Source organism: Ascidiella aspersa, chromosome 8, assembly GCF_963924565.1.
Source record: "Ascidiella aspersa chromosome 8, kaAscAspe10.2, whole genome shotgun sequence".
NCBI lineage: Eukaryota > Metazoa > Chordata > Ascidiacea > Phlebobranchia > Ascidiidae > Ascidiella > Ascidiella aspersa.
The window spans coordinates 23128130-23143652 of NC_139454.1; the positions used below are offsets into that span (position 1 = coordinate 23128130).

At 40.5% G+C, this 15523-nt stretch overlaps 1 protein-coding gene across 1 annotated transcript in view; it reads right to left on the minus strand.

Annotated features, from left to right (window-relative positions):
- LOC146136931 (teneurin-3-like) overlaps nt 1-15523 on the minus strand; it is a 135569-nt gene that overhangs the window by 21846 nt on the left and 98200 nt on the right. The window contains exons 9-15 of the mRNA XM_083396289.1: nt 10597-10955; nt 8671-8775; nt 7903-8081; nt 2447-2693; nt 1988-2089; nt 1318-1515; nt 720-920 (exon numbers count right to left, since the gene is read on the minus strand). Coding sequence (XP_083252415.1) covers nt 720-920; nt 1318-1515; nt 1988-2089; nt 2447-2693; nt 7903-8081; nt 8671-8775; nt 10597-10955 — 1391 coding nt within the window. The remainder of the gene's footprint in view (nt 1-719; nt 921-1317; nt 1516-1987; nt 2090-2446; nt 2694-7902; nt 8082-8670; nt 8776-10596; nt 10956-15523) is intronic.

Genomic DNA, 15523 nt, shown 5'->3' on the forward strand with positions numbered 1-15523 from the left:
ACCCAAATAGCAAACGGTTATATCTACTGAGCAATCAAGGATTGTGTGAAAGCGGTGATAAAACCACCAAGTTTTTAAAGTTACTAACTTGTCTAACTCTAGTTTACCTATTGCTAACAAATTACAAAACGGGAAATTGGGAAAAAATTGGAAAAGTCTATACGGTCGAGGACTTTAATGTCATTAATTGAATTGCAGCCGGGGTCACCAATTGACACTACAAATTCATTTAAGTCCACGCGAAAGTGCACATTCAAAACAGGGGTAACTTTTTTAATAAAAATAAACAAAAAAGCAAAACAAGATGAGCATTTTCAATAAAATAATAATAATGCCATAATATTTAAAAAAAATCAGCATTCCGTTGTTTTCAAACGTTTTGGTAATACATCATGCAATCTTCAGTGTAAAAATTCAAGAAACGTTTGTGAACGTTCGTATTTTCGAAACGTTTAGTAAACAACGAAAAATCGATTTTTTTCCAATATTAGTGCTTTATTATTTTATTACAATTACTAAGTAAACCCGTGTAGTACAAATAAAAAAACAGCTCCTCCGGTAATCATTCACCCTGACGAAGGCGACTAGCATAGGTTACCGGAACGTTGGTAAAAAATTACAATTACCAGAGGAGCTGTTTTTTAATTTGCATTACTATGCCTGGTAGCAACAGTTTATATAAACCCGTGTATTGTGCTCAACGAGAGCACCACACTTACCGGTTCTACAGTCGCTACCGCCCCAGCCGGGGTAGCAGACGCACTTGGACGACACTTTGTCGAAGATGCCGCGTCCACTGCAGTCAGCTGGACAGCTGGTGTCAGGTTCCTTACAGGTCACTCCGACCCAACCGCGGTCGCAGCGACACACTCCAGCAAGACACAGACCATGGCCGGAACAAGTCGGCTCCAGGCAGTCAACTGAAAAAAAAGTCAAGTCAGATTGAGCAATGTTTGTGAAAATTGCAGTTTTCTTGGGAGGTAAGATTTAGCTGTTTGCGCTAAAGAATGCAGGTAAACGTTTTTTTCTGCTCTATTACGGTGAGCTTTTCACATTAGATTTATAAATGTTTGAATCAAGAATATACAACAGTTTTCATTTGATTGTTGAAACTGATACTCTAGTAAAACCTTATTATAAACCACTTCTTCGCACAAGATTCTTTCATATACTCCAAGAATAAGATTAAAATCATAATAAAACAAACTTTGAAATAAGATCGTATTATTACCACGATATTGTTGCCCTTTAGGCCTTAATGAGTGTTCCAAACAAAACAAAACAAAACAAAACAAAACAACACGTCACATCACTCACTTTCTTCGCACGAAATTCCCTTGAATCCTTCCTGGCAGACGCACTCGCCGTCGGCGCCGCAGGTTCCGTGTCCGGCGCAGTCGGGCTCGATGCACTGGTCCGACTGGGTTCCACAGTCTACCCCCTTCCAGCCGGAGAAGCACACGCACTTCCCGTGCGCGTACACGCCGTTACCACGGCAGTGGATAGAACAGGAGACTGGTGAGACAAAAAAACGGTTCTGTTGTTAAATCTCTATTTAAGAGTCCTTTTTTTCATATTGAAAGCATAGTATTAGCGACTTTTAAATTTAATTCAATAGTGAAAGAACCACAGAAGTAGAACATTTTTGACTCCTTTTAATGGTACTTTATCTTCTTAAAGAGTACTTTTTATATTGAAGTAATTAGATGGTACTATATAGAAAACATCCTATTGAATTCTCTACAAGCTTTCGCGCAACCGTGCTTATCAGGTCAAAGTTGAAATGCTCTTTCTTTTAACGTTGACCTGATGAATTTTTTTTAGTTTTGAAAATTGTTTTCATTTCTACTTTAACCTAAAGAAGGACGGTTGTGCGAAAGCTTGTCATTTGTTATTACAAATTGCCGTTTTAAAAAACGAAAACCCTTACGTATACTGCATTTCATTCAAGAGTATTGACAAAAAAAAATAGAACAATACAAATTACCTTGCGAGCAGTCGCTGCCCTGAAACCCCGCAAAGCAGTGACATCTTCCGTCGATGCAATCTCCCTTTCCTTTGCAATTATGCGGGCACTTGGACAGTCCGCCTGCAACAAACACACAGTTATTGATGGATAGTTAAGGGTGTTATAAAAATATTTCCTTATTTTATTGATCTTGATAAGTTATGAAACGTTTCACGAATAATATTGGTGAATACAAAAGTGTCGAATATTTTTCTATGAAAAAAATGGTGATTGGTTGAGAATCGAATACACCTGAGAGTTGTATAGAGGCGAAATGTTGGCTAGCTCTTTGCGACTTTTGTATTTCCACGTAGTGTGACAATGCCTGGAGTCCCTATAGCTTCCTTTTTACGGAAATTTCATGATAGGGTATAAAGATATCCGACAAATCGGATGCCGATACTAATTGGTAGTATTCGTGACCGTAACGAAGCTGACCTGAAATAGAGGGTTGGATTTCAAAGAGCTCTTCGTTGGTCCCGTCGTTAAACACGGCAAGGTGCCAAGTCCCCGGTTCCATGTACTCCATGAAACCGGTGTTGACCCTTCGCTCCTCGGAAGAGGATGAAGAGGACACGCTCCTCCTCTTGCGAGCAGAGGACTCCATCGCAAAGGTGGCAAAGGAGGTCGTCAGCGCTCTGGTGGATGGAAGGGAGTCGGCGTCGATCCTCTCGAAGAAGTTGAACTGGAAGTGAAAAGAGGAAGCGGTTATGTCTTTTGAAAACAAAAAACGACGTTTTGTTGAAAATGAATAGCAGGTAAAAAAGCTGCGGTTTTTGATATAAAGGTTAGGTTTTCCAGAGGGGGTCAAGCACAAAAAACACAATATTATTGTATGTACCGTAAGGTATTTTCGCTGACCACGTGCTATTTTTGTGTTTTTTTGTGTTTTATTGTTCTAAAGTTGATACACTATAAATAAACTTAAATCAGCGTTGCAAAGAAACAGTTATATGAAGTACTTTGTATTCGTAAAGAACCTTGGGTGCATCAAAAATAGATACAGCCAAACATGTTGTATTGTGTTGCGAAACCATTCTACGTACAACAGCTTAACAAGTTAATGTTAAATCTAGACCAAGTTTAGATCTTTTTTCGTTAACGCTTACTTAAATGCAACCCACCGCCGTTGATCGCAGAGTAACGGAGCTCTAAACCTAATCCCAGAAAAGACATGTAAGATTAACGGGAAATCAGTTTGTTTAGATTTTTACGGCGCGAAAATCCGTTTCAAAGGTTAACCTTTACATTTACGCATCAAGCAAAAGCGATTTCGGGGACATCAAAGTAAACTCATTTTCAGGTTCAGGTTCCAGTTCTAAATTTGCTTTTTTTACTTGATGTGCATACAAGTAATTGTTTGCCCATAACAATTTGAACAAATTCCTACCGACATTTAATTTTTATTAAGTGAATTTCTTGGGATAGAGATAATCAACGAAAAAACAGTAATAATAATAGCAAAGCCCATATAGAAGTTATGCAGCATTTTGAACGTTTCGAGTATCTCGTTTATTCATTTTCAACAATATGTTGATGTTGAAAATGAAATACGAAAAGTTGAAACATGACGCTGAAAATGAATTAAAAGATGTTATTCGAAACGTGAAAAACTATACAAACTTCTATATGAGCTTAGATGTTCTTACTACGTCTAACTAAAACCTCCGACCAATGAGCTGCGAAGAAATAATATTTTAACAATATGCAAGCTGTCGCATTTCGGAACATCATTTTACTTTGCTGAATAGCATCGATACAGATTCAGTTTTTTTATCGGAAAATATAGGAAAACAAAAGACAGCGTTGGAGCATTTCGTAACGCGACAAGGTTAAGCTCTAGCCGGATTACTTCAACACTTCCATCTTCGCATAAACATTGGGATTACTCTCTCGCGGAAAAAGACTGAAAAGAATGCTTTGTGGTCACGACTGATACAGTCGAGGCTGAATCGCGCCGGTTCCTGCCTAATCCCCATACTTCCCAGTTTAACGCCGAACGCTAGCAAAACCTTAATCTGAATTTTGGGGCATAATGGTTGGAGGTTGTAGTAAGACGTAACAAGAATATCAAAGCCCATACAGAAGTAGGTGGCATTTTGAACGTTTCGAATAACTCAAAAAGTTTAAAATAAATAAAGAGTTAATCTAAATTGTTTTGGGACAGTACCGATACCACTTAGTATCGGACGAGGTACCGATACTACAAGTTGGCGTCTGGTATCGGCCCAGATCCGATATTATCGGACATCCCTAGTCACCACTTTCACATTTATCGAAAACGGAAACCGCAGTAAACCTGGTTTGCAAGTTTCGTAAGAACTAAAAATACCCCCCTAAAGTGAATTCCTTGATCCGACCCAGTGCTGGCTCGCATTTTTATTTCTTATCCTGGAGTCTGTATGGAAGGATTATGGCCGTCATTTGGCATCGTTTTTCTCTCTTGCTCCACTTTCTGCCGAATTTCTCGACATAAGAATAAAATTCTCCCAAAATAGACTAAACTTGTCGTCAACTATTTGCAGAATGTTGCAAAAATCATGTGAAACAAGAGAAGTTAGATGTGGATCTACTTGTTGATAATGACGTCATTTGGCATCGGATCAAACGGACGCGTTTTTCGCCAAAAATGTCGGAACTCGAAATAAAACACCAAATATCGGAATTCCCTACATAAAAAAAACATGACAAAAAGCGAAGCGTTGGTTTACATAAGAGAGAATTTTTTTAAAAAGAGATAAAAAGAGAACGAAAAAAAAAAGAGAAAGAGATAGAGGCCCAGGTGCGGTCATATTGCGGCGGTCATTTGTCCAGCGCAGAGGCCGAGGCACTTACAATGCGCCTGTGGCCTTAATCTCCTCGCGTCCCGCTTGCAAACACGGTTCGGGGATTGACGATTCGGCGAGCCGCGAAATCCGAAACGTGCCCGGATCAAAGTTTCCAAGACCAGAGGCCGGGTGGCCACTATGCTTTCCCTATATGGACACGACATAACGGAATGGCCGATTAGTCTTTTGCGGTCAGCTTAGACAAGCACTTTCCTATTTTTTGCCTGGCCGAATACTAATATAGCTAGAATATTTTTTGTTTTGTCCCATTTTTAGTTTGCTTTTTAAGTTTAGAATTAGCACTTTCCTAGAATGATTGTTCTGTTGTTGTTTTAGTTTTTTCGTCTTCCCAAATCCTGGAGACATTCTGATGCCTAATAAAATAACCGTCACTTTGTACGTTGTTGACCCATTTTATAGTTTTTTTCTTTTATTTAGGTTGATCAGTGTGAAATTAGCACTTTTCCTCAAAAGGATTTTTCTGTTTTCTTTTGGTCTGCCCAAATTCTTTAGAATTTACGTTTTTTTAAGTTTTATAGAGTTGGCACCTCAGAAGGGGGAAATTAGCACGTTTTTTTAGAAGGGTTTTCTGTTGTTTTTTTCGACAGTTTGAGTCCCTTATAAATGACGACTTGTTTTTCCACCATAATTTCGAGCTAATTTAACGTTTCTTAAAGCCCTAAAACTAAAAGAAAATTCGGTAAAAACGTAAAAACAGCCGTTAAGCTGTCCTTAAGTTGTCGTTAACTTTCTAGGGACCTCGTGAAGTTTTGAGCGAACGTCCTAGGCGGGATTTGGATAGACTAAAAGGATTTACGACCTGTGAGGGCTCGCTGAAAATTTGCTATTAAAAGACAAGGCAAGGCTTAAACGTGACAGACTTCAGTGTTTTGAATTGGTGAATCATTCTTACAAATTGTCTTCCACTTAAGAAACAATATTTTAACGCACTTGTGTTTTCGTGCTGTTTCTCGTTTTTCTAAGTTTATTCTTTGCGCAGCATTCGTTTTATTTCGGGCATCCTAAAAGCGTACAGCGTCGTATGAAAGACATATATCTGCTTCTTCCGACAAAGAAAACAAACTACATGCTAGTCTTTTCACGGTAAAAAAAAATAAAATTTGATCCTCGGTTGCACTAACTAGAGTAGAGCATTACACAAATAACGGGGGGTAATTGAGGGCAAGAAGACCGGAATTTTTTTACGACTCATTTTCCGCAGGAAAGTGGATTAACTTCCTTGCGTGCGCCGCTTTTTAATCTGTTTGCCTTTCGAGATTACGGGTCGGGTTGCACATAAACAGGTCAAAACAAAACATCAGGAGTCGCCTTTTTTCACGAAGTCGTACTCCAACTGCGAAAGCTGCGATTTGGTTCCCGCGTTAAAATCTGCGAGGCGTTAAAATGTGCGGCGCGCCGTCTTGAAAGGTGCTAAGAACAAAAACAGGTGAAATTTCAGCAGCGCAATAGATATTGCATTCCGCTCTAAAGACGCCTTTCGTGAAATACTTGAGGAATATTTCGGGCGATATTCGATAGCCGTAATAGGCACAACGTCATAAGATGCCCCTTGGTACGAATCGCATTTCATGCTCAAAGCGGTGGTATTCAATCTAAACTCGAGATCGAATATCACAGGAACGACTGGCGTGCGTTTTTGCGTTATCTGATTTCGAATTACATCGTTTTGTGTTGGACGTTAAGTGCTGACGCTGCTGCGAAAAAATGCAAAAGGTGTATAGGCTTACAACGCGTTCCATTTGGCTTATTGGGTTTAATATTAGGCGAAACACGGGAAACCTGTATTACCAGAGTTATTCATGCACTCCATAGCCTACAAAACGCCATTAAACACATTTTTTTATCGAGAAAATTTCTTACTCTATTGAAACAAAAGAAACAATAGTAACAGTGTTTTTAGAATTTGCAATTCCTTGCGTTTTTAGAATTTGCAAAAATTTCCATTTTAGAGAAAAAAGTTTGGCTTGAAAATCATAAAAAAAACGAAAAAAATAAAAGCCATCGCCCAAAACAATTAACAGACTTACTGAACAAAAAAATCTTGTTTGAAAATTTCACGAAACCTAAGCATAAAGTCAAGAAACACTTATCATTAACCGCACCGGTTCGGGTTCAATTGTGTTCTGACGTAGGCCAACAGCTGACAGGATAAAGCTGGCCAGAAAAGCCCCGGAACCCAGGGGCGCCGTTGGACCCCAAGGGGGCCACAAAGCCCCAAGACTTACCCACAACCAATACCACTGAACTTAAACGTGGTTAAAATTTATGTACGACAAGTGCAATAGCGGAATGTAAGGTTAATGTTTAAGTGGCCTGTTTTTTTTCAATGGGTTTTGTATAGGGCGAGGTAAAGGGTTTTAAACGAAGGGCTGTGTTAGCGATTGGGCGCAACGGCGTTAAGTTAATCATGGGGTGTGCGCTGGACGTTTTCAAGTGCGCTGTAGTTGGAGCGTTCAATAGTGAGGTCGGTCCTACGCTTAAACTTGGCTTCACCGTGGAACAGCGAACAATAGGACATTATTCTTAAGTCAAAAACGCGAACAACCTGCTATTTTTTGACAGTGAAAATAATCGAGCAAATCAAAACAAGTCTTGCTTCCATTTTCTGGCTAATGTAAGAAAAAAATAGGTTTTCACTAACAAGAAACTGCAAGCGAATGTTAAGAAACTATAGGTCAACTATGGCTAAGGTAGAACAAAGTAAAAAAAAAGAATAAAATAATGTAAAAAAGAATGAAAACGAAACCGTTACTGCCAAAATCGTTTTGGAGCACAAAGGTTTTTCTTAGACTGAGAAATTCATTGATATTTTTAGCAATTATTGTGCTCCAAATTTACATTAGAGTCGACGAAAATAGAATAAATCTAAATTGTTGCAAAATATATAATTTGACGTTAAATGATTATCTTGGCAAATACAAAAATGGATAGAATATCGTTAACGTACTGCAAACAACCCTTTTTTCTTTGATATTCACCCTATGCCTAACTACAACATCCAGCCATAATGCTAAAACAAATTGCAGTGTTGTTCAACTCGCCCACCTTTGTATGAGAAGGCCTTAGTCCCTTTCTTCCATAAACGGCCACCTGTGCTTTGGGACTGAGCGAGCAGTTGAACTTGATGTGCGAAGGCTCCTCTACGTAAATCTGCATCCATCTGAACGCTCCGGGAGCCACCTCGAAGGGAGAGGTCCTCCGAAACTGGAGGACTTGGATGGGACCTAGAGATTCGGGAAAATAACAGGATGAAGTGTTTGCTTTCGAGTTGCACTTTGTAGATACAAAAACGTGAATAACGTGAATAAGAAAGAATGTTTAAAACCCTTTAACAAACACAGACTTTATTACAACTTTATCGGTATGTGCTACCGACTTCTGTATGTGCTTCAAAATTCGTTCTACGTCTTACTACAATCCCCAGCCATAGTTTGAAGAGTTATTCGAAACGTTCCGAAAATGCTACCTATACTTCTCTAAGAACCTTGAAATTTATTTCATGTCTAACTACAAATACTAGTCATAATTTTAAGAGTTATTGTAAATGACTGCTAATGCACACAGAGTTGCCCTAACCAGTCGTAAGTTAGTTTAAGTGGGATTTTCGCCAATTTGACCAAGTACGCAAAACACTAATCTGACCCAAGTGCTTTAGTAAATCAACAAATATTGCGGTTTTTAAATACACCAGAAGGTTTTGCGAAAATTTTCCATTAAAATTAATTCAACCCTTCGTTGATTTATGCTAACAAGACAAACGCTTTACCAGTACAACTTCGCGGACAAAAAATGGCGTCCAAAAACCGTCTTTACCTCCTTGTTTCGTGACCGTGGTGTGTGAAGGAACTCCGCCGCCGGTTGAACCACACAGTAGCGGGTCATCAACTTCAATCACGGTTGTAGAAGAGTTGAACAGGCCTTTAAAGTACAAGAGGCGATAATTAAACAACCATAATGCTCAATAAGTGCGCTGGAGATTTTATGACGACATATTATAGAACCATTTTTTGACGCATTCAGTTTTTAATTAAGAAATGGCCGTTTTCTAAGTTAATATGGGATTGTTTTCTCCCAAATTAATAACCATTTTTTTAATTGAATGACCACCTTTTCTAGTAGATTGACATTATTATTCAATAAGTTTAAGGAATGGTTAATTTTTCTTAGTTTAACAATATTGCTTAATAACAGACCGGCTGATTTTATGTTTAACAGAAATTTTTTAGTAAGCGACTGACTGGCCTTTTTCTTAGTTTAACATCAAGTTTGTTAACACTGTCTGATTTTTTCCTTTAAAAAAGATTAGCACGATTCCTTAACGATTGGGAACAAAACTTAATCTTGTTAACATGTTGCTGGAAACATTATGTCTATCAGATATCACGATTGGCCAAAATTCATCAAAGCAAACCGACACAAAAAATCGCTTCTCTCCATAACGAGCACATTCCCGTGGGCGCAGTTGTTATCACAGCCCGCCTTACACGCCAGCAACTGTATTCACCCACTACACACAGGGGAAATCCCCGCGTTTGAAGAACCCCCGTCGTCTGGGGTTCGTGCCCCCAATGCGCGCGGCGCTAAAACATCACCCCGTCTCGCTAAACCCACACAGGGGTACTTTGGCAACAACTAAGGGGGGCGGCCCGTTGCACACGGACAAACAGGGGTGACATGGGGACCCCTAGGGGTCACGAGTGGGGTCAGACCCAGGGTGAAACAAAAAGGGGGCGGCGAGATGTAATCGGGGGTAATTAATTCGCACATCGCGTAATTCTAGTTGCGCAGAGAAACCAGCAGCAAATGGAGAAATCTCGTTTAAAGCGGTTCAGTGATTTTTGCTTGAAATCAACTTTGGACGTTCTTCTATTCTTATCGCCGTTTGGATCGCAAGTTCGCATTTCACGTAAGTCTATTTCGAGCAGGAAAAATAAACATTGGCTAATTACAGCGGCCGGCTTTCGAAAAAAATCTCTGTTTCTCTTAGTTGAGCTGTACAAGCCGGACGTCCATTTTCGCGGTTGCTTTTAAATCAGCAAGGTCATTTATACGCCCTACATTTTTGTCAATTGTGCACTCAAGTTTAGCATGTTTATTTCGACGGTTGTTTTTAGACACGCAAAATAATCCATTAACTATTTGTAGTTTGTGTAGCTTTAAATTTAAGAAAAACGTCTCTGTTAAAGTCCACGTCTCTATTTACCAGTAGTTCGGTAAAAACGTGAAAGAACTGCATTGCTTCCAGACACAAGATGCCTTCGGAAAGTTAACGAAATCAGTTAGGCTTATCAGGATAAAAACCCGGTGTGATATCGGAGGTCGTGAGTTCGAACCTCGCCGCAGCCAAGTTGTTTTTCTAGCCTGATGGCCTTGCTTGCTTTATAATCCTGATTAGGCTAACTGATTTCGGTCAAGTCTTTTCCGAAAGCATTATGTGTACTATATTACAATGTGGGCCGTTGTCTTCGGACAGAACTACTCGAGAAGGGCTTGATCACAGAATACACATTAGTGTATATGCACGTTTGAGCAAATTATGCTTTAAAAACTAACCCGCGAGAAAAATCAAAAAAACTCATCCAGAAAGAAAAACCGGACTATGAGGAGAAACCTTAAAAATTACCAATGATGAATTAGAATCACCGAAAAAGAAAAAAAACTTACCACAAAATCAATCAAAAAAACAACTAAGGAGAAAAAAATTCAATAAAAAAAGGAAAAACAAAAAAACTAACTCACCAAGGAGAAATGCGAGTAGCGCCACTCCGAGCAGGAGCGAAAGTACGATAAAAGAGACGGCTGCGCATCGCCAGGAGCATCTTCGCCAGAATCCGTTCTTAAACGACTTAAAGCCGCCTCCGCTGCCAGCAAATTGTCGAGATTCTCGTCGGTGATGATGATGCAATGAAGAGTCGAAATGGCGTGCCACTGAGGGGCGTTTGTTCATGAACCGGGCCGTTGTGTTGTTGGCCCCCGGAACCACGACGCCGCTGGTTCCGCCGACGCCGGCTCCGGCGCTCAGGGCGGCCGTTGAGGCCGTGTGTGGCGGTAGAGAGGCGCCCGGAACTACGCCTGGGGTGTAGCCGCCGAAAGCCGACCTGTGGTGATGGAAAAAACGAGGTTTGGGTTGAATATACTGTTGCTGCCAGGCATTGTATCTTGACAAGTTTATTGCCCTGAAGAAGATTACCCGTATAGGTAATCGAAACGTCGGCGCTGAATACATATTTGGAATGATTTACGACGACAAAACGTTAATTGGCAAGGAAGTTTTGTTTTGCGTTGTTAATTTGGGCAAATATAGGAATGAATTGGGGTCGTACAGGGAAAACAGGGTCAAAAAAGGGTAAACTGGGTCAATGATTGGTAAACTGGATAAAAAATGGGTACAAACATGTGTCACAAGTGGGTAAATCTGGGTCAAAAATGGGTAAACGTGGGTCACAAATGGGTAAAAACAAAAATATATCCTTGCCGGTGCACGGCAATGGCAAATGCATGGTCGAAAGACGCCAACCGACGAAAGACAATGCCGCCATGCCCTGAATAACCTCCACTCACAAAGTCACGGCCACTAGAAAACGACGAGTCAATCGATGCGCAATTTAACACGCTTATATTCCCAATCCCAGCGATATATACAGACTTGCATCGGCTTATGTGTGCCGCATGGGAATAAACGGGTAAGTCGAGCTTGATTCGGCGCTTATCTAAAGAGGAAATCGGAGTAACGGCCACTTGACCTTGGCGTTGCCGTCAAGGTCACGCCACGTGTATGCAGCCCGGAGTGGCACCCTTATAACAGCAATAGAATGTAAAGCATAGCCGGTTGTCGCAGACCAGACGAACCGCATCTAAGGGGGCTAGGAAAACACAAAACAACATCGCCGCAGACATTTATCACTGAAAAGGCGACATTACTGGGCCCTTGAAACGCAAATAAGCGCGCGTTTTTACACTTTTTCTTTAAAAGTCGTCCACAAACCCGCTCTGCCGCCTTTAGAATGCGGAACCCACGTCAGGCTCGCGAGTCGGTTCTATTAAGCATTTCCAACGGTATTTTTTTTCAAGTTATATCCGCTAACAACGGCCCCCACAATGGGGCAACAGCCTTAAAAGCCGCGATATGCCGATTTTACCACAGTGCTTGACCCTGAACTGGCAGGACACTTTACTGGGACTTTAGAAACCACAAGTCACGGACGCAAAGGTATTGTTTATGCGGCATGCTTATACCATATTTCCTCTTCGTTGTTTTTCTGTGCCGCCGATAATTTTGTTGCGATAAGGACGACATGCAATGACTTGGTCGCGTGTATTTGGCGAATCGTGCCTCAGAGTTAAAAGCTCAATTGGAGAGCTATTTCCTTTTCAAACGGGGGTTGCCATTTTTGCAATTCCCTGGTCTTTGTTTTTACTACCCGCCACTGTATGACAAAAAGGAACTACTGGAAATGTTTATATTTAGATCGCACTAATGAATATACTGTTGCTACCAGGCGTTGTACAATTAATAGGACTAAATGGAAACAATTGTTTTTCTGTGTCAGAAGAACCATTTGCAATGGATACAATGCCTGGCCGCAATTAAAAGACTATAGTGCCTTGGTATTATTTTTGTACCGAAATATATTTAGCAAGTAAGACATACAGTCAAATAACACGGGCAATGCCAAATGTTTCATATAGGTATTTCCGTGAAACATTTTGTTTAATTACAGCAATTACAGCAACTTATAAAATCTATAAAGTAAAATTGTTAAATTAAACTACAAATGCCGTTAGGTCGAATCCTATGCGAATCTTAATGCGCTTACCCTTTTAAATTGAAAGTTTTGACAATTTATAAAAATAAAGCAACATTTTTCGCTCCTCGCGTCTTTAGGTTGTTCTGTGACGTCACTTTATGACGTAACCTGACGTCATCCCTAAAATTTCCCTAGCATTCACAACGAAAACGCAGGATGTGTTCCTGGTGGACGGTAAAGAGCAAGAATTCGAAAAGTCGACGCAACTTCAACTTGGACAGACGCTATTCCTAAACGCATTCGCATTCGGGCAAAACATTTATATTGGCGCAATTCAAACGTTAGAAGGCAATAAAAATGCCAAAGGGTCGCAGCGCAGCGTCGTTTGATTCGCCCATCGATCAAATTAGCCGAGACCCGAAAGGCAAAAAACAGTTGCATTACGCCATCGCTTTAGGTAGGCGTGGAAGTATTTGGAGGCGGCGACACAAGGCTACACTATACTTATCATGGCCGGGTATCGCCATCAGAAATGCGAGTCTGGCTTCTGTGACAGGTGCCCATCGATCATGTTGGCTCGGGCGTTTTCTGGCTTAGCTTTAATGGATTGTTAAGGTCACGAGGCGCCTTTCTATGTATTATAACGCTTTGATGACGCGACTTTGGAAAATTGCGAGCTTTCTAGAGGCTTAATCGTGCACTTTGGCCCGAAAAAGCGGTTAAAAAAATTGATCACCTGCTGTGGCTTATACAGTGGTCCAAGCTTTTGTAATGACGGGGGGGGGGGGGGGGGGGGGGCATACATGGAATATTGTGTGAAAGTATAAAACCTTGATGCGATTTCGCTAGTGTAACGCCGAAAAAAGAAAAAAACGGTTGACTTGGTGCACCACTGGTCAAAAATCGAACACAATTTAACTGAAGGGCTCACTAAAAAAGTAACCCCCGACTGTGGGTAAAAAACGGGGGGTTGTAGGTGATAAAATTAGCCCCCAAATGTGGGTGAAAAAAATAGTCCCCTAATGTGGGTGTTAAAATTAGCTCCCTAAAGTTGATGAAAAAATTAGCCCGCGATTGTGGGTAAAAAAATTAGCCCCTGAATGTGGGTGATAAAATTAGCCCCCGAATGTGGGTGATAAAATTAGCCCCCGAATGTGGGTGATAAAATTAGCCCCCGAATGTGGGTGAAAACATTATCCCCCTTTGTAGACTCGCACCCACGGGCACCCCGAGAAATAGTATCTGGGTTGCGGTGGGTGCGTTGCCTTTGAAGTTAGGTCGGTTGATCGACGGGCCACTGAGATTTCGGCTTCTCATCAGTCGTTCCGCGTATCTGACACTTGCCATTAACTGTGGCCAAACGCATCTGGGCGACATTTTTCGCGCATGCAATTTAACATCGGCATTTTTTTTCGTATTTTTCGACATTTTTTCTCTCCATTTTTATTTGTATTCTTTTCACATTTTTATCGACGAAGTAGATTGGGGTGTTGCACAATCCCCAGGCAGGAGGTCGTGAGTTCGAACCTCACTGCAGGCCAGTTGTTTTTCTGGCTTGCTCTGCTTGCATCATAGATCGACAGATTCGGCGAGTCTGCGATGGCTTGTCGGTGTACTAACGATACGGAAGCCGTAATCGTTGGTCATAAAGCAACTTCCGAGGGGCTAGATCACAGTTGTTATTAAACACATATGTTTGTGTGTGTCTTTCATTTCATCAATCCCCAGGCCCAGGCAACTAACACACGGAGATTGGCTCTGGAAGCCTAAATAAGGAACTTTAGAGAACGCTATTAGTAAACACTCTCAAGGGGGATAAAAATTAGTAATTTTCTAACATCTTATTAGTATTTTAACCAAGATAAGAAGGTGTGTTATATGTTACCAATGCTTTGGTTTTCAAAACTCAATTAAGAACCTAAGGTAATTTATCTTGAATATTTGTAAAAAAAAATGCACTATCGGATTTCCTAGGCCTGCTATCGGAGCATTATCGCAATCTGCGGTCCCTCAAGTGTCAAACCTTTAAGCCTTGAAATGGAACAGTCGTGTTTCTTGCTTTTCTAGAGTAGCGGTTAACACTAAGGGCCAGAGATAGACCAATTATATAGGGCGATATTCCGCTTCTGTCAATATATCGGTATCAATGGATTTAAGCCGATATTTTACTATGAAAATGTTACACGACGTTTTTTCAAAAAACATTTTTCCCCTTTGAGGACTTTATTTAACAAATTTGTCTTTAATTTCGTAATTTATATGGCGCCCAATCAAACTAGCCTTTTTATTTAACTGTGTTAATCATATCGCAAAGGTAATTATGCAAAATAAGGGCTGTATGATTAAATAGCTAGATAAACTGGACATTATTTGCACTCTATTTTTAATTAATGCAAATAATCACCATATTCCAGGTATATTTATACAAAAATCGGTATCGGATATCGGTTCTCAAAAACTTCAATAAGATCGGTTATCGGTCGAAAAAAGTTATATCGGTCGATTTCTAGTTCACTGCCGCCTTCAATCAACGACAAAAAGAAGTGCTTGCATTAAAAAAACAGCAACGCCAAGTTCAAATGATGGATCGGGCAATTTAGTTGTCGGCTGACGCAAAGAGATGCTGACAAAACGTTTAGGTCTATTTTTATGGCGCTATCCCGGTTCAAATATAGTTTTACGGGCCACAGTGACGCCTTTTGCTGCTTTGGCATTTTCCAGCGCTTGCTGACTTTAAACTGCCATCGTGATATTTTGATCGATTGGCTATTGCGCAATTCAAAGATCTTGTTTTCCGTTAAAATGTATAGGGACAAAATATCGAGATAAAGTGCCAGACCATCCGTCTTGATTAGAATATACCGATTTTTTGCGTTAATATAGGATATTTCTCCCTGTCGCAGTTTTTCAGCTGAAAT